The sequence below is a fragment of the Muntiacus reevesi genome, chromosome 3, assembly GCF_963930625.1.
Source record: "Muntiacus reevesi chromosome 3, mMunRee1.1, whole genome shotgun sequence".
NCBI classification, from domain to species: Eukaryota; Metazoa; Chordata; class Mammalia; order Artiodactyla; family Cervidae; genus Muntiacus; species Muntiacus reevesi.
The window spans coordinates 99,716,224-99,740,531 of NC_089251.1; the positions used below are offsets into that span (position 1 = coordinate 99,716,224).

Sequence of the window (24,308 nt, forward strand, 5' to 3'; positions counted from 1 at the left end):
ACCAGGCTCCTCTCTCCATGGAATTCTCCAGGTACAGGAGTGGGTTGGTATTCTCTTCTCCAGGGGGTCTTCCTGACCCAGGAATCGAACTCACATCTTGTGCATTGGCAGGCAAATCCTTTACACTGAGCCACCAGGGACGTGTAACCAATACCTGTATGGGCCTAATTATGTCCCCTGCCACTCCAAATTCATATGCTGAAGAGCTAACTCCCCCAGCACCTCAAAATGTGAAGATTATTTTTTTGCTGCATGATCTTTTGCAGCATATGAGGCACACAGTCTTAGCTGGCCTGGAGCATATGAGATCTTAGTTCTCTAACCTGGGGTGGAACTCACATCCCCTGCATTTGGAGGCAGATTACTAACCACTAGACCACCAGGGAAGTTCCAGAGTTAGGGTTTTTTTTTTTTTTTTTTTTTTTTACAAATGTAATTAAGTTAAAATGAAATCATTTTGGGTGGATACTTGTCAGGCTTCTCATACAGTGTCTAAAAAATAAAAAGGTTTTCAGGAAGTATTTGTTGAATGGAAATTTCTGGAAGTGGGGTGGGATGTTTTCCATCAACAGCTTGCAATAATCCTTGTGTTTTTATAAGACAGGGAAACTTGGACATGGACGGGCAGAGAGGGAAACCTATGTCAAGACACAATGGGGAGAAGATGGTCATCTACAAGCCAAAAGGAGAAGCCTCAGAAGAGACCAACCTGCCAACACCTTGAACTTGAAGTTCTAGCCTCTAGGACAGGGGGAAAACAAACTTCTGTTGTTGAAGGCCCCACCTCCGCAGTCTGTGGCACTTCCATGGTCACTCTGGTAAGCCAATTCAGTACTCCAAAAGGGTGTGCGTTGTTTCAGCTGGCCTCTAAAAGCAGTGCTTTCTAAACTGAATTCCTTCTTCTCCTGCAAAGGTATATTCTCCCTACTACAGAGATGCTGCCAGGAACAGGCATTTTCAGACATACTCATCAGTTTTAATCTTTTCCATTACAGAAAATATTTTTTCATTAAACAGCCAAAATTGCTACTTAAGTTCCATCCCTCATCCTTGTGAATTTTATGATGTGCAAACACATGATAGTAACATAGTGAAAATGAAACCTCATTGAAAAGTGTGAAATGAGCGGAAAAAAAGTTCTCACTTCATGTTTCCATTCCCTGTCGTTTCAGTTTTGTGCTCAAAGTTAAACCCTGATTACAGTTTCCCGATGTATCCTTTCAGGAAAATACTTTATGCATTTCTCAGAAAATAGAGGTATATGCATCCTTTTAAAATGGTATACAAAAAAGATCAAACTCCTTGCAGGATACTACCACCCTTAACTATCTTGCTTCCCTCCCCCCCCTCCATCAGCCATAGAGGTTATGTTAGGGGAGGCACACTGACTGAAACTGTCCACCCTGGCCAGGCCCCATAGTGACCATTTTCATGAGTTTTAAGACAGGAGGTCCTGGTAAGGGACATGGAACTAATAAGCCACCACCAACCAGAAGAGTTCGGGAAAGGTCAAAAGGAGACACCACCTGTCCGACCACCTCCCAGAATCCTTCTCTCTGGCATCCATCTTGGCTGAACAAGGCGTGCACCACCAGGAAGGACTCTGAGTCAGATGACTGGTTAAAGACGACCCAGAATCTAATCCCATCACCATAAAACCCGAGACCGCCAGCCATGTGACAGAGCTGTTCTCCTGGGTTCCCTTACCCTCCTGCTCTCCGCCCAGGCACCCTTTCCCAATAAAATCTCTTGCTTTGTCAGCACGTGTGTCTCCTCGGACAATGCATTTCTGAGTGTTTAGACAAGAGCCCAGTTTCAGGCCCTGGAAGGGGTCCCTCTTCCTGCAACAGTTAGACAGTTGTAAGGAGGGAGGTACCAAAAAACAGTCTTTCCACAAGGTCCTCAGAGACCTGGATGCTTGTATGTATCTATCTGCTTTACCATCCACAGCATCATCCTTACCCAAGGCTGACTGGAAGATGGTTGTCAGTGGCCATTAGGAAAATGTGTTTCTTGAGTTTTAAAATTTTACATTTATAGAAAGGGAGGGAAGAGAGGAGAGAGAGTCTTTGCTCTGAAGCCAATAGCTTTTTTAAAGTATTTTCAGACTGTGTGTGGGTTCTTCGCTGCTGAGAGTGGGCTTTCTCCAGGTGTGGTGAGCAGAGGCTTACTATCTAGTTCTGTTGCTTCTCTTGCTGTGGAGCATGGGCTCTCGGGGTGGGGGGTGGGGGGCTCCAGAGGCTGTGACTCCTGAGCTCCGGAGCACAGGCTCAGCCATTGTGGCGCATGCACATGGGCTTAGCTGCTCGGCAGCACGTGAGATCTTCCCAGACCAGGGATCGAACCAGTGTCCCCTGCATTCTGAGGCGGATTCTTAATCACCAGGGAAGCCCAGCCCACGGCCTTCTTAAAATGGGTTGAGCCACCTTAAGTTACATTCTTCCCTTGGTAACTGTTGGCAGGAAAACTTCTTGTATAGATTAGCCTGTATAGATTCTCTTAGTGAGAACCCTCATTAAGGATTCTCCTCTAGTTGTGAGAATACCTGAAGCTGGACTCAGAAGGAAGATTTACCACGACTTTGAAATGGAATCAGGTGACTTGGTAGATTAGTCCAAAGGATCATTGAACTCAGAGTTTATTCTTAGAAAACCTGCCACTTAGAGCAGAATTTTGATTTAGTAAATGTGGATTCTACATTTTTCCTCCTTTGTTGTTCTACTGCTGAGAGGCAGAGACGGGGAAGACAGGAGACTCTCGTGCAGTTTTTAGTCATTGATTTCTGAATTCAGCCTTTTTATCATTATACAGTAAATTATTTTTCTGGCAACTTAGTAATATTTTTGTTACATGTCTATTTTCATTCCATCAGCATTTCAGAACATCTATGTGTTTCTTAAAATTTGATGGGAGGTTGTACCCTAACCTATGTTCTAAATAGGAATCATGTTAATCCTGATGCATTCGTGTATAATTTGGAACACCAAGCTTATCCTGAAAAGTTGAGAGATGGCTGGATGATCTGTTGGATTGACATTTGCCATTGATTCAGAGTGATTGCATTTGGTTGCTGCCAGGTAGAGACCCAGGGCTTCCTTGGTGGCTCAGAGGTTAAAGCATCTGCCTGCAATGTGGGAGACCTGGGTTTCATCCCTGGGTCGGGAAGATCCACAGGAGAAGGAAATGGCAACCCACTCCAGTATTCTTGCCAGGAGAATCCCACGGACTGGGAAGCCTGGTGGGCTACAGTCCAAGGGGTCGCAAAGAGTCGGGCACGACTGAGCGACCTCGCTTACTTCACTTACTCTTGTGAGGGTGGAAGCCTGGCCGGATTCTGGGTTCCTGGGTGGGAAGGATGTAGACGGAAGACCAACAGCACCTGCAGGGTAGAATATGATCTCATGTGCACTGAACTGCATACGTGTATGTCTGTGTGCACAGGTGGAGGGATGTGGAGAAGGCTGCTCGCCGAAATGCACTAACCACGGTTATCTTTGATGAGTTGTTTCTACTTTACACTGCGCACATTTACACTGTATCGATGAAAAGTCATTTTAAAAGACCCCACCATAAAACAACCATTCCATACTCATGATTTTGGATAGAAATAGAATCACTGTCTTTTCTCAAGAGCATGTAGAGTTTTAGGGTAATCCACACAATAAACAGTGACAAGAACTAATTACTGCGGACACCCTGTAGACAAGAACCACTGGCCACAAGCTGGTATGAATTCTGTTTTTGCATTTCAGTTACCTGCCACATGCCCGCTCTGTGCCAGGAAATGGAGATTTGGACATTATGGTTTCCAGTCCCTCCCCCACCAGGTGCTGGTGGCCAAGTGGTGTGTGACGACATACACAAACAGTAGAACTGAGGTACCAAATGGTGTTTTCATGAAGAGCATGGGGCCACAGAGAGGAAGTGATCCACTGGCTGGGAGAAGTTGAGGAAGGGCCTCCCAGAGGGTGTAATACTTGAATTGAGGGGAACAACCAGAACAGGCGGGTGGTGGCAAATGCAGTGCCCAGCACGCCTGCTAAGGACCTGGTCCACCTGCCCTTCTCCTTGTAGGCCAGCCTCACCACAAGAACTTGACTCTGGCATTGAAAAGCAGTCTAGGGTCCTATATTCATTTTCTCTTGCCTGTAACCAAGTGCCACAAACTTAGGGCCTTAAATGAACATCCATTTATTAGCACAGTCTGTGGTCAAAAGTCCAGGAAGGCATGACTGGATTCTATGCTCTGAGTCTCAAACCACTGAAATAAAGTTGCTGTGTTCTTTCCTGGAGATTCTGGGGAGAACTCCCATTCAGGCTCATTCAAGTTGATGGCAGATTCAGTTCCTTGTAGTTCCTCTTCATCTTCAAGACAGCAGCATTCCTACCAGGCACGCTGAGTCCTTCTAGGACCATCCTCTCTCACCTCCCCTTCTGCTTTCCTCTTTTGCTTCTAAGAACTCATGTGATTGCACTGGGTCAATTTAGACAATCCAGGACAATCTGTATCTTAAGATCAACTGATTAGTAACAGTACTGTGAAGTCTTTTTAGAGCAGTTGTCCTCAAACTTTTTGGCACCAGGGACCAATTTCATGGAAGACAACTTTTCCACAGATGGGTTGGGGGGGATGGTTTTGGGATACATTTACTGCGACTTTATTTCTATTATTATTACATCAACTCCATTTCAGATCATCAGGCATGAGATCTGGAAGGTTGGGGACTCCTGCTTTAGAGGAGTAAATCAACAGATTCACAGTCCTAGGGATTAGGATCTGGAATCTTGGGGTGGGTGGGTGATAATTCTGCCCATCACAGTCCCCAACCTGGACCTTGGCATCCATCAGTACCAAGCACAGAGTAGTCCTGATGAACCCAGAGGAAGGAACACCGTGCCTCTTGCTAGGTGATCGGAGTCAGTCCCTGCCCTGCCAGGCTTCTTCCTCCTTTGGGAGGTGTTAGTGAATTTCATGGGCTTTCCTGGTGGCTCAATGGTAAAGAATCCACCTGCCAACGCAGAAGACAGGGATTTGATCACTGGTCCAGGAAGAGTCCCCTGGAGGAGGTAATGTCAACCCACTCCAGTATTCTTGCCTGGAGAACCCCATAGACAGAGGAGCCTGGCAGGCTACAGTCCATGGGGTCACAAAGAGTCAGACAGGACTGAGCAACTAACACTTTCACTTTGCAGTGAAGTTTACTGGTGCAGGAGCCCAGCACCACCTGCCCTACAAGCAAAAAATACCCCATGTAAACATTTATTATTATTATTATTTTAAAATTCATTCCAACATAAAAAAAATCAGGAATAGTCTCATGAAAATCTAATCTGCTTTCTTTCCAAATTCAGAGGCTCTGTTAACCCCAAGTTCCTGGCCAGGCTGAGGCTGGGGTTCACCAGGGAAGGGAAGAGGGTTCGCACACCCCTCTCAGAGGTATCTGCCCCAGGAGGCCTTTCTCTGGGTCCACACCCAGCTCTCCAGGGGGTTCCACTCGCGATGGGAAGGAAACATAATTTACTGGGTACCTGCCGGTGTCAGCAACTGAATACAGTAACTCCTTTAATTCTCGCAACAACTCTGGGAGGAAGGTCTTGTTCGTATTTTATTGATACAGAAAGCTAGGCGCAATTAAGCGCCCAGGGCGCACGGCTGGGACCCGTCCCCAGCTCGGCCTCTAACCCCTGCACCGCCGGCCCCTTGGATCCGCTCAGCCCCTAGCGTCCCGCCCCCCACCGCCCCCGCCCCGGGCGAGACCGCGTCCCCGCCCCTGGCTTCAGCTCTACTCCGGAGGCAGGGCGGGAAGGGGCCAGAGCCGGGGACCCGCCGCGCCCGCCGCCAATCCTCCGCCCGCGGGGCCCCGCCGCAGTCACGCGAAGGGCCGTGCGGAGCGCGTCAAGCCCGGGCCTCCAGCAGCCCGAGGGCTGAGTCCGCTGCCCGGGGCCCTGGTCTGCCCCGTCCCCGCCCCGCGCGCCGCCGCCGCGATGCCCGGGGACAGCCGAGCCGCGGGGACGCATCGCTCGCGCCCGTCGTCCTCCGAGGGGCCGCCCGACCTGGAGGTAAGGGCGCCCCGAGGGCTGGTGCCTGCGGGCGGACGGCAGCGCCCCCAGCCCCGCGTCTGCGGCCCGCGGGACTCCTGGATGGAGAGCGACCCCGAGCCCAGCCAGTACCGGCCGCTGGGAACGAGGGCCCCGGGGTGGAGATGCGGATGCAGAGCCCCTCCGCCCCCGGGCTTCTTCGGTCCTCTGGGTCCTCCGGGTGCTCGGGTGCTGGAGGAGGCGCACCGCCGCTGGAGCGCAGAGGCGCCGTGCCCCTGGCAGCAGCCCCGCGCGTTCGGGTCGTTACTGGAGCTGTCAAGCCTGTACCCGGAGGCCGGCCGGCAGCCGCCTTCCCCGGACGGGGGCCAAGCTGGGATCGGTGCCCCGGCTGCGTGCTGGGGGGTCCTCTCCCCGTGTGGCGCGCCCCCGGGTCTGGGTGGCCCGTGCCCGCCGCACGGCGCTCCATGGCGGCAGGAAACCAAGCGAGGGTCCCGCCGCAAGGGAAATGCCTGGGAAGCTGGAAGATGTGGGTCGGGGAGTGCGGCTGCCGCCCAGGCTCTTCGGATCGCTGCGGGCCGGGCAGACGCGCTGCGCAGCCGCTCAGCTCTGGTTTCACCCAGACCGCCTGAGCTTGAGGAGGCTGGGAACTTGAAAGTTCTCGGGCTGTTTCCTTTCCCAGGACAAGAACTCAGTGGAGAGGCAGGCAGGGCGCCAATGGAAAGAGCCTCGGCTCTGATTCAGGAAATGCTAGCTGTGAATGACAAGACGCTGGAAGTCTCTGGTTTCCCACTTTGTAAGGGTGGCGGTGATAAATCACACCCGTCTCGAGAAGACAGTGTCGGTGAGGCCCAGGGCACAGTGCTTGGCACACGGAGGCGTTTCCTTTAGTCCTGCAAGTGTGTGGGAGGTGATGGGTGTTTCAGTCCTTTGTCTCCTTGAGTGTATGGAGGAGTCTTCCCCTTCCTCCCCCCTTCAGCTATATGGCCCCTGCACCCTGCTCAGGGTGGTCCCGGGGGCAGGCTTCTGGGTGGGGTTAAACGCCCTGTTCCCCCAGTGTTCCCTGGCCTACTGGCCTCCCAGAGGGGCTTGGCCACTTCCAACAGGTAGATTCTACCATGTACCCTGTCCCTTAAAGGATTCAGCGGAGAAAAGCAAGGCAAGGAGGAAGAGAAGGAAAGGATTCTTGGTCCCTGGCTCTGACCCAGCCCAGGTCTTGCTCCCCTCATTCTGCAAAACGATGAAGCTGATGGTGAGCACCAGTCTTCTGCAGCAAGGGAATCTTTTCAGTCTGTCTGGTGTCTCACTGTGTGTTCAACACAGTTCTTCTTTGTCAAAATTAAAGAATGTAACTGGAGGCCTCTAGAAATTCCAGGAGGGCTGAAAACAGCCCAGAGTCCTGAGTGAGACAGAAGCTTAATGCATGCCTGTAGGGGTCAGCCGGGAGCAGGCAGAGCGGATGAAGAGCCTGGTACCAACAGGTCACTGTCAGCAGAACCCCAGTTTCTGAGATAGCAGTATTGACTAAGTCATTAAACTGCAGCTCAGACCTCAGACACTTGGTACCAATTTGACCTGGTTAACCTTTTTAAAAGTTAGTTTGGGGTCACTTAAGAAACTGCCTAGTCACCTGAAATGCATTTCTGCCCTGCCCTTTCAAATAGTTATTTAGAACCCTTTTCTGCCTTGTGTTGCTTTTGGCTGCTGCTGAGATGGCAAGCCATTCTGGTGCTTTGACCAAAACTTTCAGTTTTGAAATAGAAATAATCCGATGCTAGTGATTCTCAGCCTTACTGTTGGGCAGAATTACCCGGGGAGTTTTTAGAAATGTATCTCTGTTTGGTGGGAGGTGGGAGCGAGGTTCAAGGGGTAGGGGACATACATATACCTGTGGCTGATTCATGGGAATAGATGACAGAAACCAACATGATATTGTAGAGCAATCACCCTCCAATTAAAAATAAATAAATTAATTTAAAAAAGAAATCTGGGTTTAGACTCTACCTTGAGATTCTGATTTAATTGGCCTGGTTGTGGCCTGGGCAATGGTAATTTTTTTCTCCTGATTTTGGCTACACCTTGCAGAATGGAGGATCTTCCCAACCAGGGATCAAACCCACACCCTGTGTACTGGAAGCGTGGAGTCTTAACCACTGGACCACCAGAGAAGTTCCAGTAACAGTAATTGTAAAGCTACTAAGTATTGAAAGGGCAACCAAGGCTGAGAGCCCATGTCCTAGGCTGTTTCCTTGTGACTGTATGTGATCACCTCTTGATACTTCATGTGCTTCTTTTTTATGTTTAAACTTGTTCGTCCAACTCTTAGATCACCTTGTCTGGGGGCTGTTGGTTCACTGGTGTTCCCTTATAGCAATTTTCAGAGAGGTTCCTTGCAGGAGGAAAGGGCAGTGACCAGGAAGGCTTGGGAGGGTGTTACTTAAATCAGGTAGAGATCAACTCATGCATGTGTCTGCAGTCCTGTCTCATTCTGTGCGACCCCATGGACTGTAGTCCACCAGGCTCCTCTGTCCATGGGATTCTCCAGGCAAGAAGACAAGTGGGTTGCCATTTCCTCCTCCAGGGGAACTTCCCGACCCAGGCACTGAATGTGCATCTCCTGGGTCTCCTGAACTGGCAGGCAGATTCTTTACCACTGCATCACCTGGGAAACCCTAAATCAGGTGTGGTCACAAGCTGAAATGTCCACAGGGGCCAGGGAGCAACATAAAAGTAGTGACCTGGATGGGAACAATTCAGCTGGGGAGGGGACTGGGGCTTGTGACCCAGAGGGCATGTCCTCGGGACAAAGAAGACCACAGCTACCCACCTCCAGCTGGTTGTGCCACGTGGACTATCAATTGTAAAAATGGCCACTCCATCTTGGATCTATTCCCCCTCTGCAATGGGCCTTTGCATCCCCTTACATCAGGAGGTGGAGTCCGTTTCTCCAGCCCTGGAGACCACTGGCCATGAAACTTGCTCTGGCCGGTGGGAGACTGGCAGATGTGATGCAAGCAGAGGGATGAAAATTACTTGGGCATTGGGGTGTGTTCTCCAGATGCTCTTGGGGACCCAGTGGCCCTGAGGGAAGGGCCCTGGCCCGCCTGCGTGGGGTGCACATGGCCGAGCTGTGTGAGTGCAGCTGGTCCCAGACCATCAGCCCCAGATGACCATAGAGCCAGCCAAGTTGGCCCTGACTGGGAGGTCGGCCTGCCTAACCCACAAAATTGGGGAACATACTAAGCGTTCCTTCAGGTGACCGAGCATCAGGGCGGGCTGCAAAAACTTCCTGCAGTACAACCCAACATGGCCAGATGTTATGATCTTTTGAAGAGAAACCAGAAGTTCACATTTTTGTGTTGGCTCCAGTTTTGTAAAAAATTTGAATCAGTAGCCAGCATCCAAAAAGAACTCTCTAGGCCAAACAAAACATATCTTCAGGCTGCCCTTGGCCTTTAGGCTGTTGCTTTCTGAACAGAGGCACACGATTTGTTTATACCCACACTGAGCTCACTGATATTCTCACCCCTCCTGCCCAGGCTACCGTGCCCAGGTTACCCTCAGAAGCCATTTCTTTGTATGGATCACTCACCATACACTTCGAAAGCATCCCTTGGCTGTCTTCCCACATGGAAATGGAAGCTGCTGGCATTGGCAGTCCTCAAGGAGAAAGTGAAATTTGAGATGGGTCCCCATGGAGGGGGTTGGAAAGGATATTCCTGGCTTTAGGCATGCAAGGGATCAGGCGTGGGCGTGGAGCTGGGAGTGGGACAGTCAGTACATCGATTTGGGCCAGAGAAGGGATTCCTATAGGGAAAGTGGGGGAGCCGAGACAGAGGGAGAGGCCTTAAGGGCTAAGCCAGGGAGTTGGTGTTTGGTTCTGTGGGCACGCCAGGAGAAGTGCTGTTGACTGAAGGTGGGAGTGAGGTGCATGGGGAAGCAATGATCTGCTGTCTTCTGGACATCAGAGTGCCCTACGGGAGGAGAGAAGGGAGGCAGGGAGAGAGATGGACAGAGGGCATGGTGTTTCTAATGACACGGGAAATCTGACAAGGGGAAGCACTTTACTTGAAATTTATGGTAACTTCTCTTTACCTTAAGTTTTATAAACTTTCTTCTATATCTAAATAAGACATATTGGCTTTTTTCTCTCTTTGAATTTGTTTTTTTTTTTTTGATGTGGACCATTTTTAAAGTTTTATTGAACTTGCTGGGGCTTCCCTGGTGGCTCGGTGGTAAACCACCCACCTGCCATTGCGGGAGACTTGAGTACGATCTCTTGTCAGGAATATCCTCTGGAGAAGGAAATGGCAGCCTGCTTCATTATTCTTGCCTGGGAAATCCCATGGACAGAGAAGTCAGGTGGGCTACCGTCCTTGGGGTCACAAAAGAGTGAGACCCCTGCCTTAGATTTAGCAACTAAACAACAACATTAAACTTGTTACAGTATTGTTTCTGTTTTTATGTTTTGTTTTCTTTGGCTGTGAGGCATGTGGGATCCTAGCTCCCCAAGAAGGAATCAAACCTGCAACCCCTGCATTGGAAGGTGAAGTCTTAGCCACTAGACTGCCAGGGAAATCCCGTGGCATTTTTCAAAGCACTTTTATCAGCAGCTTCAGTTTTAACAGGGTTTCTGAACTTAAAGGTATCTGGAGCTTCCAGTTGTTCGTTCTACAAGAACTGGACTCTATCTCCCCCTCCCTCCTGGACACCCTCCTCCCTCTTGCCCTGAGGGATTTAAATTATTCACCTTCCTCAGAATGAAGGCTTACAAAGTGGGGAGGGTAGGAGGAGAAAACACAAAACTCTTACATATGTTTTTAAGTGGAAAGGAAATGTCATGGCTCTGAGAAAAGGGAAGAAAAAAAAACCCAGGAGAAGTCAGTTATTGTCCAAGTGCCATGAAAACACAAAACCTTTGAGAAACAGTACTAGAATGGCCATATTTAGACCAGTGATGTTTTGACCTTGACTGCACGTTGGAATCCCCTGGCAGCTTTAAAAGTTCAGTGCTGGGTCCCACCTCCCAGAGAACGATGTAATTGGTATGGGCTGCAAGATTTTTACAAGAAAAGCTCTGAAGGTGATTGTATTGTGCCTGGGAGGTGAGATCTATTGTCCCGGCAGTCAGCAGTATCTCCCCTAGACTGGAGCTGCTGTTTTGAGATATGAAGCCACTTTTCAGCTGTGTCTGGAGGAATGCCTGATATCCAGTCTTCGCCATTTTCACAGTAGACATGGGCATGCATGCGTGTTAAGCTGGCTCAATTGTTTCCAACTCTTTGCAACCCTATGGACTCTAGCCCACAGGCTCCTCTGTCCATGGGATTCTCCAGGCAAGAATACTGAAGGGGATAGCCATGCCCTCCTCCAGGAGATCTTCCCGACCCAGGGGTTGAACCCACATCTCTTATGTCTCCTGCATTGGCAGGCGAGTTCTTTACCATGAATGCCACCTGGGTAGTGATTCCCATGTAAACTTGAAAAGTATATGCAGTTTTGGAGTGGCATATGTAACATAAGCCACATTCTTGGGTTGGATGAAAAGTCATTCATTTTACAAGGAAGATATAAATGGGCTTAATACAAGTGAGAATGCTCATGTACCATAACTCTGCCTATTGAGAGGACTTCTTCCCAAGCACAAATGGGCAGGAGCCTTAGAAGTCGTACACACATGAGATGGAGGGAAGGAAAACAAGAAGAACCAGAGGACAGAGCAGGTGGGATCCTAAGAAGAGATAGGTGTCAGAAACGGAATAGCCGTGAAGAATGGGAAAGCTTTGAAACATTTATCTAAGTTAGCTGTTATGAAAGTGTAAACGTATTTAAAAATGATAGGCATGGGTTTGGCTGGCAAGGGGGCATTTGGATGGGGTGCCATGATGCTTACATATTCAATACAGGGAGTCTGGGTGGGGTCTGAGGGAGGTAGCCTCAGGGGCCAGCTGCCTGAGAAATTTCTTTGGCCACTTGATATGAAGAGCCGACTCATTAGAAAAGACCCTGATGCTGGGAAGGATTGAGGGCAGAAGGGGATGACAGAGGATGAGATGGTTGGATGGCATCACCGACTCAATGGACGTGAGTTTGCGCAATCTCCAGGAGATGGTGAAGGACAGGGAAGCCTGGCGTGCTGCAGTCCACGGGGTCACAAAGAGTCGGACACGACTGAGTGACTGACAGCAACAAGGTTTTTTTTTTTCATTTTCTACCTGGTGGCTGTGTGGATGATTGCCCTCAAATTCATAGTTGTCAAACTGTTCATATTTGTGCACAAACGGTTTCCCTGGGGCTGGAAAGATTTTTTTGTATGTGTGTGTGTGGCTGAGTTGTGTGGCATGTGGGATCCTAGTTCCCTGACCAGTGATCACTAGAGAACTAACCTGAACAGGGAAAGTGTAGAGTCTTAGCGCTGGACCACCAGGGATTTCCCTCATCATTTTTAAAAATTTTAATTAATTAAATAATCTGTAGTGGGTCTGAGTTGTGGCACGCAGGATCTTTCTTTAGTTGTGGCATGCAAACTCTTAGTTGCTGCACGTAGAATCTAGTTCCCTGACCAGGGATCAACCCCGGTCTCCTGCATTGGGAGCACAGGGTCTTAGCCACTGGTCCATCAAGGAAGTCCCTCCCTCATCATCTTCAAAAATTGGAAATAGTAGTGCCTTTAAGAGATTTTGCTTTAAATATTTTCTTTAAAAAATCTTTGGTATCAGAATTCTTTGCTGTCTCAATGTGATCTTTTAGGAGCTTAATGGAATTTTCTTAAAATTAATGTGTGTTCGTTAAAAAAAATCAACTTTTGCTGATGCCAAGTATTTTATAACTAAAATATTATAGCTGTCTAAGCATGTCCTGGGGAACTCTAGTGTTCCTGAAGGTTCAAGATATTCCACAGAACAATAATTGATATTACGTTTTCTACTAAAATATTTTTTAACTGCATAAAAGAAAATATGTAATATGTAATAATTGTTTAACACATTTATATGATGTTTCTTAGGCTTTAATGATCTGTCTTTAAGACCCCTGAGACCCCTGAGAATGCATGTGAATCAGCAGATTATATATTCTTACAGCAGTTAATTCACCTGTGAGATTATTGTTCCACATCAAATTTTAATCCAAATTTTTTTTTGGAGGGCAATTTTTAACAACTTCATTGAACTATAATTAATATGCACCAAACCATACTTATTTAAAGTCTATAGTTTGAGTCTTGGTGTATGAATGTGCTCAGACGCTCTGTCGTGTCCAACTCTTTGTGACCCATATTCTGCAGCCCACAGACTCCTCCGTCCGTGGGATTCTTCAGCAAGAATACTGGAGTGGATTTCTGTGCTCTCCTCCAGGGGATCTTCCTGACCCAGGGATTGAACCTGCATCTCTTAGGTCTCCTGCATTGGCAGGCAGGTTCTTTATTACTAGGACCACCTGGGAAGCCCTTATGAATGTAGAATTATACCATTTAAGTGCACTTATTAAATATATGGGGCTTCCTTGGTGGCTCAGACAGTAAAGAATCTGCTGTATTATCCAAGTGGTTTTCATTTCCTCCTCTGAGAGCCTACACTTGAATTCCAGAAAGTTAAGCAGGATTCTCGTTGCCCAGAAAACGCCTGGCGGTGGGTGTGTGGCAGCATTAGTGCTGGTTCCTTCCTGCGAGAGTGGGGCAGCGTGGAGGGTGGGGGAGAGGAGAAGAGGGCTTTCCTTGGATACTCAGTACTCACAAACAAGAAAGCAAAGTGCCCTTTCTGGCTCTGACTGTTGTTCTCCCCTTTCTTTCTCCCAATGAGGACCAGGATCTTCTCCTGGCAGCTGCCTATGTTTCTGACGCCCAGTACAACAGAAACGTTCCGTTTGAGACATCCCCTCAGGCCATCAGGTAATTTAAGTGTTAAACTGTCACCTAGAGTCACCTGTCCTTTAGCACTTCATATTCTTGAAGTTGAACCCAAACTAAAGTCACTGTATCAACTAATATTTTGATAAGTATTTAGGGTATGGCATATAGAATTGGGCAAAATCCAGTGGTGTTGTTTTTCAAGATTTAAGAGCGTGGTGCCTCACAGGTAGGGAAGCATTCAGCAAATATACTAAGGTCAGATAACTGAGTAAGTAACACCCAGGACAGGAGAGAAGACCTCCAAGTTGGAAACATGTCATCTTTTTCTCCTAGTTATCCTCTTAGAGCTTCCCAAGTGAAAAGAAGACTTGTTCTTTTACTTTCTATTGCCTTTTGATGGGACTCATATGTTTGTTTTTTTCATGACAATTCAGCTTTTTCTCCCTAACCCCCTAAAGGTTGAACTAAAACCAAAGATTCAGCTCAGAATAAGAGAAAAAAAATTCTTACCATCAGGACTGAGGTGTCAGTACCTCCAAAGGCAGCAGCAGATGCCTCATGCCTGGATGCTGTCTGGCAGGTTTCGGGATACCTCCTAACGAGAACCGTGTGACCCCGAGATCTCTCTGGGTTCACCATGCCGAGATGGGCTGATACACATTATAAATCAAGTAGGCTTCTGCACCATGTAATATTAATAACAGGTCACTCTGACTGAGGGTTTGCTCTGTGTCAGCCCTCCAAAAGTACATCTCAAGGTCACCAGCACCCCACCAGGAGGGTATTCATCCTAGCTTGAGACTGTTAAGAGAATGCGCTTTGAGAGCTGGTAATATCCCGGAGTTTTTTTCCCTGTGAACATTTTGTAGTGTGCACTCAGTCAATCGCTAGGATTGAAAGGAAGGGTGGTCAGAGCCTGGACTTTGTCGTTGACCTCCCATTCCTCTTCTTCTAATGGGGCTTGGGGTAGCTGTTGAACTCCCGCTCCTCGTTTGTAACTCCCTCTGTTCTTCTCCGCTCTAGACTTTACCATTTCTATAACCACTGGACCATGCGGGCAGCCACCTACTTCTTCATCTGGGTCGACCTTGCGCTTGCCCTCTTTGAGGAACCAGCCGTGTTCCCGCTCCCTTTCTTGGTAAGCTCTCAGCACGGAATGGCTAGTCAGACTTTGCCATAGATGAATTCAGTTACATTTTCCCCCTCAGATTTTCAATACTTATGAATTTGGTTTCATTTTTCTTTCCGGGGGAGGGGTTGGAAGAATTCTGCCTACTCCCTGACCTGATGCTTTTCCTCAGTAGACATTGGAAAATAAGTGGCCATTTTGGGTCTTCCATGCATACAAGGACACACTGGCCAGATAAGTGATGTTTGAAGGAGTGTTTATTTAACGTTGAGTAGATAATGTGAGGAGAAGGCAACGGCAGCCCACTCCAGTACTCTTGCCTGGAAAATCCCTTGGACGGAGGAGCCCGGTAGGCTGCAGTCCATAGGATCTCGAAGTGTTGGACACGACTGAGCGACTTCACATTCACTTTTCACTTTCCTGCATTGGAGAAGGAAATGGCAACCCACTCCAGTGTTCTTGCCTGGAGAATCCCAGGGATGGGGGAGCCTGGTGGACTGCTGTCTATGGGGTCGCACAGAGTCAGACACGACTGACGCGACTTAGCAGCAGCAGCAGCAGCAGCAAATGTGAGCATATAGTGTTATATGCAACAGACAAGTGATGTTTGAAGGCATGTTTATTTAATGTTGAGTAGACACTGTGAGCATATAGTGTAATATGTGTCTTGTACTTGCCACACATCTAGCTTTTTTCATAGTCATAAGTCATTATTTATAGGAGCTTTGAAGTAAGGCATCAGACTACCCAGCTACTGCGGATGGGTTCCAAGTAATAAATTGATGACCTGCTCACATTAATTCCCAACTCAGCACTGCTGTCGCCTCTGTGTAGGTATGACAGAGATTATATGACTTGCAAAACCTAAAATATTTACTGTCTGGTCCTTTGACAGATAAAGTTCACTTGACCCTTGCCTTAAAGAACAAGGTTTTCCTGCCTCCCATGAGTCTGCAGGTGACTGACTCAACTGGGCAGATTTTTCTCTTGGCTGGGGTAGTGGATCTGGGCAGCTGGGGGCTCACATGGCTGGATCTATGGACTGGAGCGCCCCTGCTCTCTGCTCTCTCTCGGCCACTCCTCGTGGCTCAGGCTTCTCCCTGTGGATGGGGGTCTAAAAAGGAGCTGCGTCCTAACATGCAAGCATCGTCACCCTCCACTCACACCATACTCGCCAACGCCCAGGTGCCCAGAGCCCTTCACATGCCCAAGCCCTGGGTCAACAGGGAGGACCCCGCATAGAGAGGTAAAAAAGCAGAGTTGTGCTTGTTGGGGGCCATCAAAGCTGGCAATCTTCCCTGGATGCTCCCAAGGTTGGTGGTATTCATTTGATGAGGATGTCACAATTAATGACGTCTCCAGGCAGAAAACTTTTAGCCCAGTGTCTGTCAAAACAAACAGCAAACCTGAAGAAGCAGAGCTGTGCGTTCACAGACCTGACCAGAGCTGGTCCCGCCGCCCCGCCGCCCGGCCCTGGACGAGGAGCGCTTCCACGGATCTCTTCTCAGCCCCTTGCCTCTCTGCTGTGTCCTCACCCTTCTCATCGGTCACACACAGCTTGGGCTTGGCTGTCTGTTCAGCCAGTGTTTCTACTTCATGTCTCTAAAGTCAAGTTATGGGGGATGGGTGGGGAGGAGGGGATGACAGAGGATGAGATGGCTGGATGGCCTCACTGATTCAGTGGACAGGAGTTAGAGCAAACTCTGGGAGATGGTGAAGGACAGGGAAGCCTGGCGTGCTGCAGTCCACGGGGTCACGACTTAGCGACTGAACAACAACATTACCAAGAAAATCTCATCTTGAGCCAGGGTGTCCTGGAATGCCCCAGGCCCTTTTGTAAGCCTAGTCTTGACAGTAAGTCTCTATAGCCTCTCAAGGATGAACAGGCTGAGAGCTAGAAAGTTTGAAGAGGCTGCAGCCCATATCCGAGCCCAGGGCTCCTGAGGACTGGAGTCGGGGGTGGAGAAATTGTGCCACCTGCTGCTTTCAGGGTCCAGAGCCAACCCCTTCCTCCTTCCCTTGAGAAGTTCATCCCCTCCACCCTCACTGAGCTTTTCTCTCCCCACTGATGGAGAAAAATACTCTTGTTAGGGAGGATTTACTGTCTCCTGGCAAGCGCAGGCAAAGTATTAATATGAGTTGCACTCACAGACTGCAAAGCTAGCTGCCTGCGGGAGTTTGGAATTGATGCCCCGTAGCTCAAGGAGGAGGTGGTCAGGACATCGAGGTGGGTCTGGTAGCATTCAGCCAAATTCAAGCAGCAGGGCGGGAGGTCAGTGATCTAAGGAATGACCTGGCATTTCAAACCACATCTCTGGGGCGTTATTATTAGAGACACTGAACTTCTAGATGTCTATTCTGAGTGTGAACACAGGGAATTTGAGAGCATAGCAGATGCCCATTTCTGCCAATCCATGAGCCCCGCTTTCCTGGGGAAATGCCTTCTGGGGGTCCTCTGCCTGCTAATTTACAATCCCCCTGCCCCTTCCAGGAAACCCTGTCAGTTGGGTCATGAGATTTGTGGTTGAGAGGCAGGTTTCTTTAAGAGAAAGAAAACATTCCAACCAGCTAAGAATTTTGCTGTAACTTTCAGTAATGTTAAGCTAAGTGTCAGTTGCTAGTTGTGTCCAACTCTTTGTGACCGCATGAACTGTACCCTCCAGATTCCTTGTCCATGGAATTCTTCAGGCAAGAGTACTGGGGAGGGTAGCCGTTGCCTCCTCCAGGGGGCCTTCCCGACCCAGGGATGGAACCTGCGTCTTCTGCATTGCAGGCAGATTCTTCACCATCTGAACCACCAGGGAAGCCCAAGTAGAATTGAGGGACACTGCTGATTCTCGCAGGGTGATGTCAGGGGGTAGGAGAGAACTCAGCCACAGCTCTGTTTTTTTGCCGCAGGTTACCTCAATAGCAGAAGTGCTCTGTCTGACTGCCTTCTTTGGGAGACTTGTCCACTTTGCAAAAGTCACTCCTCAGAAGGTCTTCTGGAAGGATACAAAAAACATCTGCGTCATGGTAACCATAGTGGTGAGTGCTCTTATGGTGCCTTTGAGAGGCTGTGGTCAAAGGCAGAAAGTATGAAAAAACTCGGTAGGTTTCAGTGGGTTCAAGAAACACCACAGATGTTGGTATAGCAAGCACCAGCGGCACAGCTGCCAGAAAACCACAAGGGAAGCGCAACTGGGCAAAATGTGACAACGTGAATATTTTAATGTTTCAAGGGCACTTCCAAATTAAAGGAAAAAGAAACGGAAACTACATTTTTAAAAAATGTGGTGCAGGGCAGCCTCAGAACAGAGTGCTAGTTCCAGCTCCGGCATATATCCTTCCATTCTCTTTTCCCTGAATTGCATTTACACATATAAACATGATTGTTTTGTTCCATGCTGTATATTCATACTTAAGTTCAGGAACATAGTACCTGTATTATATATACCTATATATAGTATATCTGTATGAATGCTGCTCAATCATTAAGATTGAAAGATTAATATATTATTTGACTATTTCTTAGCTTTTCCATAGTTCAGTGTAGTATAAATACCAAATAGATGTCTTGATTTTTTTAAAATAAAAATGCTCAACTTTTCTATGGAAAATATGTGCTGAAAATTGGTGATGGCATGTCCTAAAAGAGGAAGTTAATACTAGCAGATATGACAAGAATGTTTAACTTGACTAATTAAGAACTATATATGGGAGGGCACGGTTCTTGAGGTGCTAGCCTACTGTGTTCCTCCTTTTCCTGGAAAAGAAATAAAGCCACTCTATACTCCCCCATAAAAGAACTATACATGAAAGCAACAATAAAAGACCATGCGTTTGCCTGTAAAACAATGTTGGCAAGATTGAAAACATTTCAATCCTTTCATCCCTTCAATCTTGTCCTCCTTTACTTGGGGGAGGAATCAGTTGTTTTTTCTGGAAGGCTGGTTGGCAATTCCTTTTGAACAGCCTTTTCTATGCAAGTGCTTGCTCCCATATTTCCATTCCTGGGACTTGATCTTTAGGGTGATTTTAGAAGGATGTGTTCAAAGATTTATCTACAAGATTGGTCATGGCTGAGCTGTTCTTAGTATTGAAAAATTGGAAACAACTGGATTTCCTGATAATCGGTTCAGTTCAGTTCACTCAGTTGTGTCCGATTCTTTTTGACCCCCTGGACTGCAGCACGCCAGGCCTCCCTGTCCATCACCAACTCCCTGAGCTTGCTCAAACTCATGTCCATTGAGTCAGTGATGCCATCCAACTATCTCATCCTCTGTTGTCCTCTTCTCTTCCTGCCTTCAGTCTTTCCCAGCAACAGGGTCTTTTCTAAGGAGTCAGTTCTTTGCATCAGGTGGCCAATGTATGGGAGCTTCAGCTTCAGCATCAGTCCTTCCAATGAATATTCAGAGTTGATTTCCTTTAAAATTGAGTGGTTTGATCTTCTTGCAGTCCAGGGGACTCTCAAGAATCTTCTCCAGGACCACAGTTCAAAAGCATCAATTCTTCAGCACTCATCTTTCTTTATGGTCCAACTCTCACATCCATCCATGACTACTGGAAAGACCATAGCTCTGACTTGATGGACCTTTGTTGGTAAAGTAATGTTTCTGCTTTTTAATATGCTGTCTAGGTTTGTCATAGCTTTTCTTCCCAAGAGCAAGTGTCTTTTAATTTCATGGCTGCAGTCACCATCTGCAGTGATTTTGGAGCCCCCAAAAATAAAGTCTGTCACTGTTTCCATTGTCTCCCCATCTATTTGCCATGAAGTGATGGGACCGGATGCCATGATCTTAGTTTTTTGAATGTTGAGTTTTAAGCCAACTTTTTCACTCTCCTCTTTCACTTTCATCAAGAGTCTTTTCAGTTCCTCTTCACTTTCTGCCATAAGGGTGGTATTTTCTGCATATCTGAGGTTATTGATATTTCTCCCTGCAGTCTTGGTTCCAACTTGTACTAGCCTGGCATTTCACATGATGTACTCTGTATATAAGTTAAACAAGAAGGGTGACAATATACAGCCTTGATGTACTCCTTTCCCAATTTGGAACCAGTCCATTGGTTTTAACTGTTGCTTCTTGACCTGCATACAGATTTTTCAGAAGGCAGGTAAGGTGGTCTGGTATAAAGCAGAAGTAGGTGTTTTTCTTGAACTCTCTTGCTTTTTCGATGATCCAACAAATATTGGCAATTTGATCTCTGGTTCCTCTGCCTTTTCTAAATCCAGCTTGAACATTGGAAATTCCCAGTTCATGTTCTGTTGGAAACTGGCTTGGAGAATTTTCAGCATTACTTTGCTCGCATGTGAGATGAGTGCAATTGTGCAGTAGTTTGAGCATTCTTTGGCATTGCCTTTCTTTGGGAGTGGAATGAAAACTGACCTTTTCCAGTCCTGTGGCCACTGCTGAGTTATCCAAATTTGCTGGTAAATTGAGTGCAGCACTTTTACAGCATCATCTTTTAGGATTTGAGATAGCTCAGCTGGAATTCCATCACCTCCACTAGTTTTGTTCATAGTGATGCTTTTTAAAGCCCACTTGACTTCGCAGTTCAGTCTAGCAGTAGATGAATGATTACATCGTCATGGTTATCTGGGTCCTGAAGATCTTTTCTGTATAGTTCTGTGTATTCTTGCTGCCTCTTTTTAATATCTTCTGCTTCTGTTAGGTCCATCCATACAGTTTCTGTCCTTTATTGTGCCCATCTTTGCATGAAATGTTCCCTTGGTATCTCTAATTTTCTTGGAGAGATCTCTAGTCTTTCTCATTCTATTGTTTTCCTTTATTTCTTTGCATTGATCACTGAGGAAGGCTTTCTTATCTCTCGTTGGTATTCTTTGGAACTCTGCATTCAGATGGGTATATCTTTCCTTTTCTCCTTTGCCTTTCACTTCTCTTCTTTTCCTGACAATAGGAGATGACTAAAACATGGTACATCCACATCTGTTAAAATGACCTTGTATGCACTTACGTGTCTGTGATCAAGGAGAGATCGCTTCTTGTTTAATTGGTCAAAAGAGCAGGTCACAGTATAGTTGGAACACATCTTTGTTAAAAGAAAAGAAGAAAGAGTGATAGCACTTCATAGAATGATCTGGAAGGACACTAGCTTAGAGGGTGTGCCAAGTGAGGCAGCGTGATGTATTCGGAAGTTCTGCTGTGATGACAGTGGTCTCGGGCCATGATTAGCTGAGGGCACTTTATAATTAGCATCTCAGCGCAGGAGCCAGTCTGCCTCAACCTAGAGTGTCCACTGTCTCTTCTCACCCTTTCTCAATTTGTTTTGACTTCCTCCATACATCTGCTGAACTCCCGAAATACACAGGGTTATCTCTCTGGTCTCATTTTCTTTAGAAATATCTTCACTTCCTATTATTAAAAAATGAATACAGTAAGTCCCCTACTTACGAACCTGCAACTTGCAAGCTTTCACAGACGTGAGCCTGTGTTCACACGTCTGACCGTGTGAGTTAATTCCCGTGTCTGGTGTGCATTGTCGTGTGCGGCGTCTTCTACAGGTCGCTGTGGTTTTGTGCACTGTACCGTACAGGGCTGCATAGAGCACGTCTGTACAGTATCTCTAGTTCAATTCCAGGACGTCCATGAGCGATCGTAGAGGCAGCAGTGATGTAACTGGTACCACTGTACTTTTCAAGGTACTGTACTCTAAGATTAAAAATGTTTTTTTTTTTATTTTTTGTGTTTGCTTTTTATAAAATGTATTTTATGTGAAAAGCATTATAAACCTTTACAACAGTAAAGCTGTTGTTGTTTAGTCACTAAGTCGTGTCGACGCCATGGACTGTAGCCCGCCAGGCTCCTCTGTCCATGGAATTCTCCAGGCAAGAATACTGGAGTGGGTTGCCATTTTCTTCTCCAGGGGGTCTTGCCAACCCAGGGATCGAACCTGCATCTCCTGCATCGCAGGCAGATTCTTTACCTCTAAGCCACCAGGAAGCCCCATTACAGTAAAATACTATAAAGTAAAGTACTATATAGTAAAATACTGTGTATAATTGGGTACCTTTGTTGGACTAACTTTGTTGGACTTACAAATGCGCTCTTGGAACATAGCATGTTCATATATGAGTGTCTTACTGTACAAAAACCCTCAATCTGAGGTGGGACTTATGACATCTTCAGTTCGGTCCATAACACAGTATTGCCTGACACAGGAAGGTGGAGGATGAGATACATGGGAAAACTTAAAAAAAAAGAAAAGAAAACAATTGGAAGAGCGTGTACTTCTTTCATGGCCCTGTTTGCTGCATGACCCCCTCCTGGGACAGGGTCAGAAGTCCATCCTCATCTCCTAAGACTTCCAGCGCGGAGCCTTGACTATGATGGGCACATGAGCACTTTTCAAGCCTAAGTCTTATCTGGTCGCTGTGCTCCCTTCTTTAGAGCATCCCGAATCCCAGCAGAGAAAAGCCAAAGTCCATGTCGGAGGCTCTGTGTCCCTCCCGCTGGAGGCCCGCCCCTCCTAGACCTGCCTCCTAGACCTCCCTCCCAGAGGGACGCCAGGCCCACCTCCTCAGAGCCCCGCCCTGCACCCTCAGCCCCTGGTCTCATCCAGGTTTCTTCCAGAGAGCTCCGAGTGCTTTCTCTCTCTAAGGCTGGAACAATGCCTTGCATGGCAGAGGTCCTCCTCAGAGGTGTATGGAGTGGACTGGATGGGGAAACAGGGTGCCCCGTCCCGGTCTGTCCTGCATCTATAACCAGAAGATCTCACTCCTTCACCTCCTTCATCCTTATGTGAAAGACTTTCTGGGCTCCCCAGGCTCTGGGAATAAGACTTATCTTTTTAGCCTGATCCTCAAATCACCTGCCCTCAGTCTGAGATCTTGTCACTTCCTGCTCCCCTCTGCCCCCACTGCCAGGAATTCCTGCTTCCTGAGCATCCCTTTGCTGTGTCTGCCTTCCACAGCTCTTGACTTCTGAGTTGTGTGTTTTAAAGCTTTTATTTGCTTTAGGATTACATCAAAGGGGACTTCCCTGGCGGTCCAGTGGTTAAGAATCTGCCTGCCAATGCAGGGGACACAGGTCCGATCACTGGCCCGGGGAGATTCCACATGGCGTGGGGCAACTAAACCCATGTGCTGCAACTACTGAAGCCTGCACGCCCTAGAGCCTGTGCTCTGAAACTAGAGAAGCCGCTACAATGAGAAGCCCGTGCACCACAATTAGAGAGTAGCCCTTGCTCACTGCAGCTAGAGAAAGCCTGAGCACAGCAAGGAAGACCCTGTGCAGCCAAAAACTCAAAAATTAATTAACAGCAGCAAAAGATTCCATCAGGGAGTGCTTCCTCCAGGAAGCCTCCCCAGATACCGTGACCCTTGGCGAGCTGTCCATCCCTGCTGCTGTGGAATAACCCCTCTGATTCCCTCCAGGTGGCGCCCCAGGCAGCAGCCAGCACCAGCCTCTTTCTGAGCCTGTGTATTTTCTCTCCCACTGTGATTGAGCTTTCTCAATCCTCGGTGCCTTGCCTCCAAAGGGACTGACCTAACATTTTTGATGATGGTCGATTATTCTTTTTTAACTTATATTTGTCTAAACTGCGCTGGGTCCTTCTTCCTTTGTCCATCCTCAGGATCATGGACTGACCTTAATAAGGACTGATAGGAATTTTCTGTAATCTGGATATTTTTATCCTATTGTGTGTGTGCATGCTGTCTCGTCCAGTTCTTTGTGACCCCATGGACTGTAGCCCGCCAGGCTCCTCTGTCCATGGGATTCTCCAGGCAAAGTTACTGGAGCGGGTTGCCATTTCTTATTCCAGAGGATCTTCCCAACCCGGGGATCGAACCTGTGTCTATTGCATCTCTTGCATTGGCAGGCAGATTCTTTACCACTGGTGCCAGTGGGGAACTAGGCTAGAAAACCTGCCTCATATGTGGGGCTGAAGAAAAGTACCGCGTGTGGGGACACAGGTGGCAGTGCTGGTAACTGCCGAGGCTCTGTTACCAAACCTGCTGGGGTCCAGTCCCAGGTCTGCCCCTCTTGTCGGTTGTGTGACTGGGGCCTCAATCTCCCTCTCTGTACATCAAGCATTTCCATCCAGGAGTGGTACCCTCTGCAGGGGGCGTGGAATAGTCTATGGAAAGCTTATTAGAGGCTATGGCATACAGTAAACTCTCAGATGACAGCTGCTGTTAATGTTCTGTTATGAAACTGGATTGTGCTGTTTATGAAATGTGGTTTTTTTTTTCCCCATGATGTATTGTGACCTTCCTCCTGGGTCAGTGAACATGCATCTATATGGCCACTTCCTCAGTCCTCTAGCAGTACTGACATCTCTGCCCCATGTCTG

The 24,308-nt window shown here is 47.6% G+C and overlaps 1 protein-coding gene across 1 annotated transcript in view; it reads left to right on the top strand.

Annotated features, from left to right (window-relative positions):
* The first annotated feature begins 5,786 nt into the window (after window positions 1-5,786).
* Window positions 5,787-24,308, top strand: part of LOC136164614 (two pore channel protein 2-like) — a 51,962-nt gene continuing 33,440 nt past the window's right edge. Inside the window, exons 1-4 of the mRNA XM_065929829.1 lie at window positions 5,787-6,060; window positions 13,836-13,924; window positions 14,909-15,023; window positions 17,913-18,041. Coding sequence (XP_065785901.1) covers window positions 5,986-6,060; window positions 13,836-13,924; window positions 14,909-15,023; window positions 17,913-18,041 — 408 coding nt within the window. The 5' untranslated portion in view covers window positions 5,787-5,985. The remainder of the gene's footprint in view (window positions 6,061-13,835; window positions 13,925-14,908; window positions 15,024-17,912; window positions 18,042-24,308) is intronic.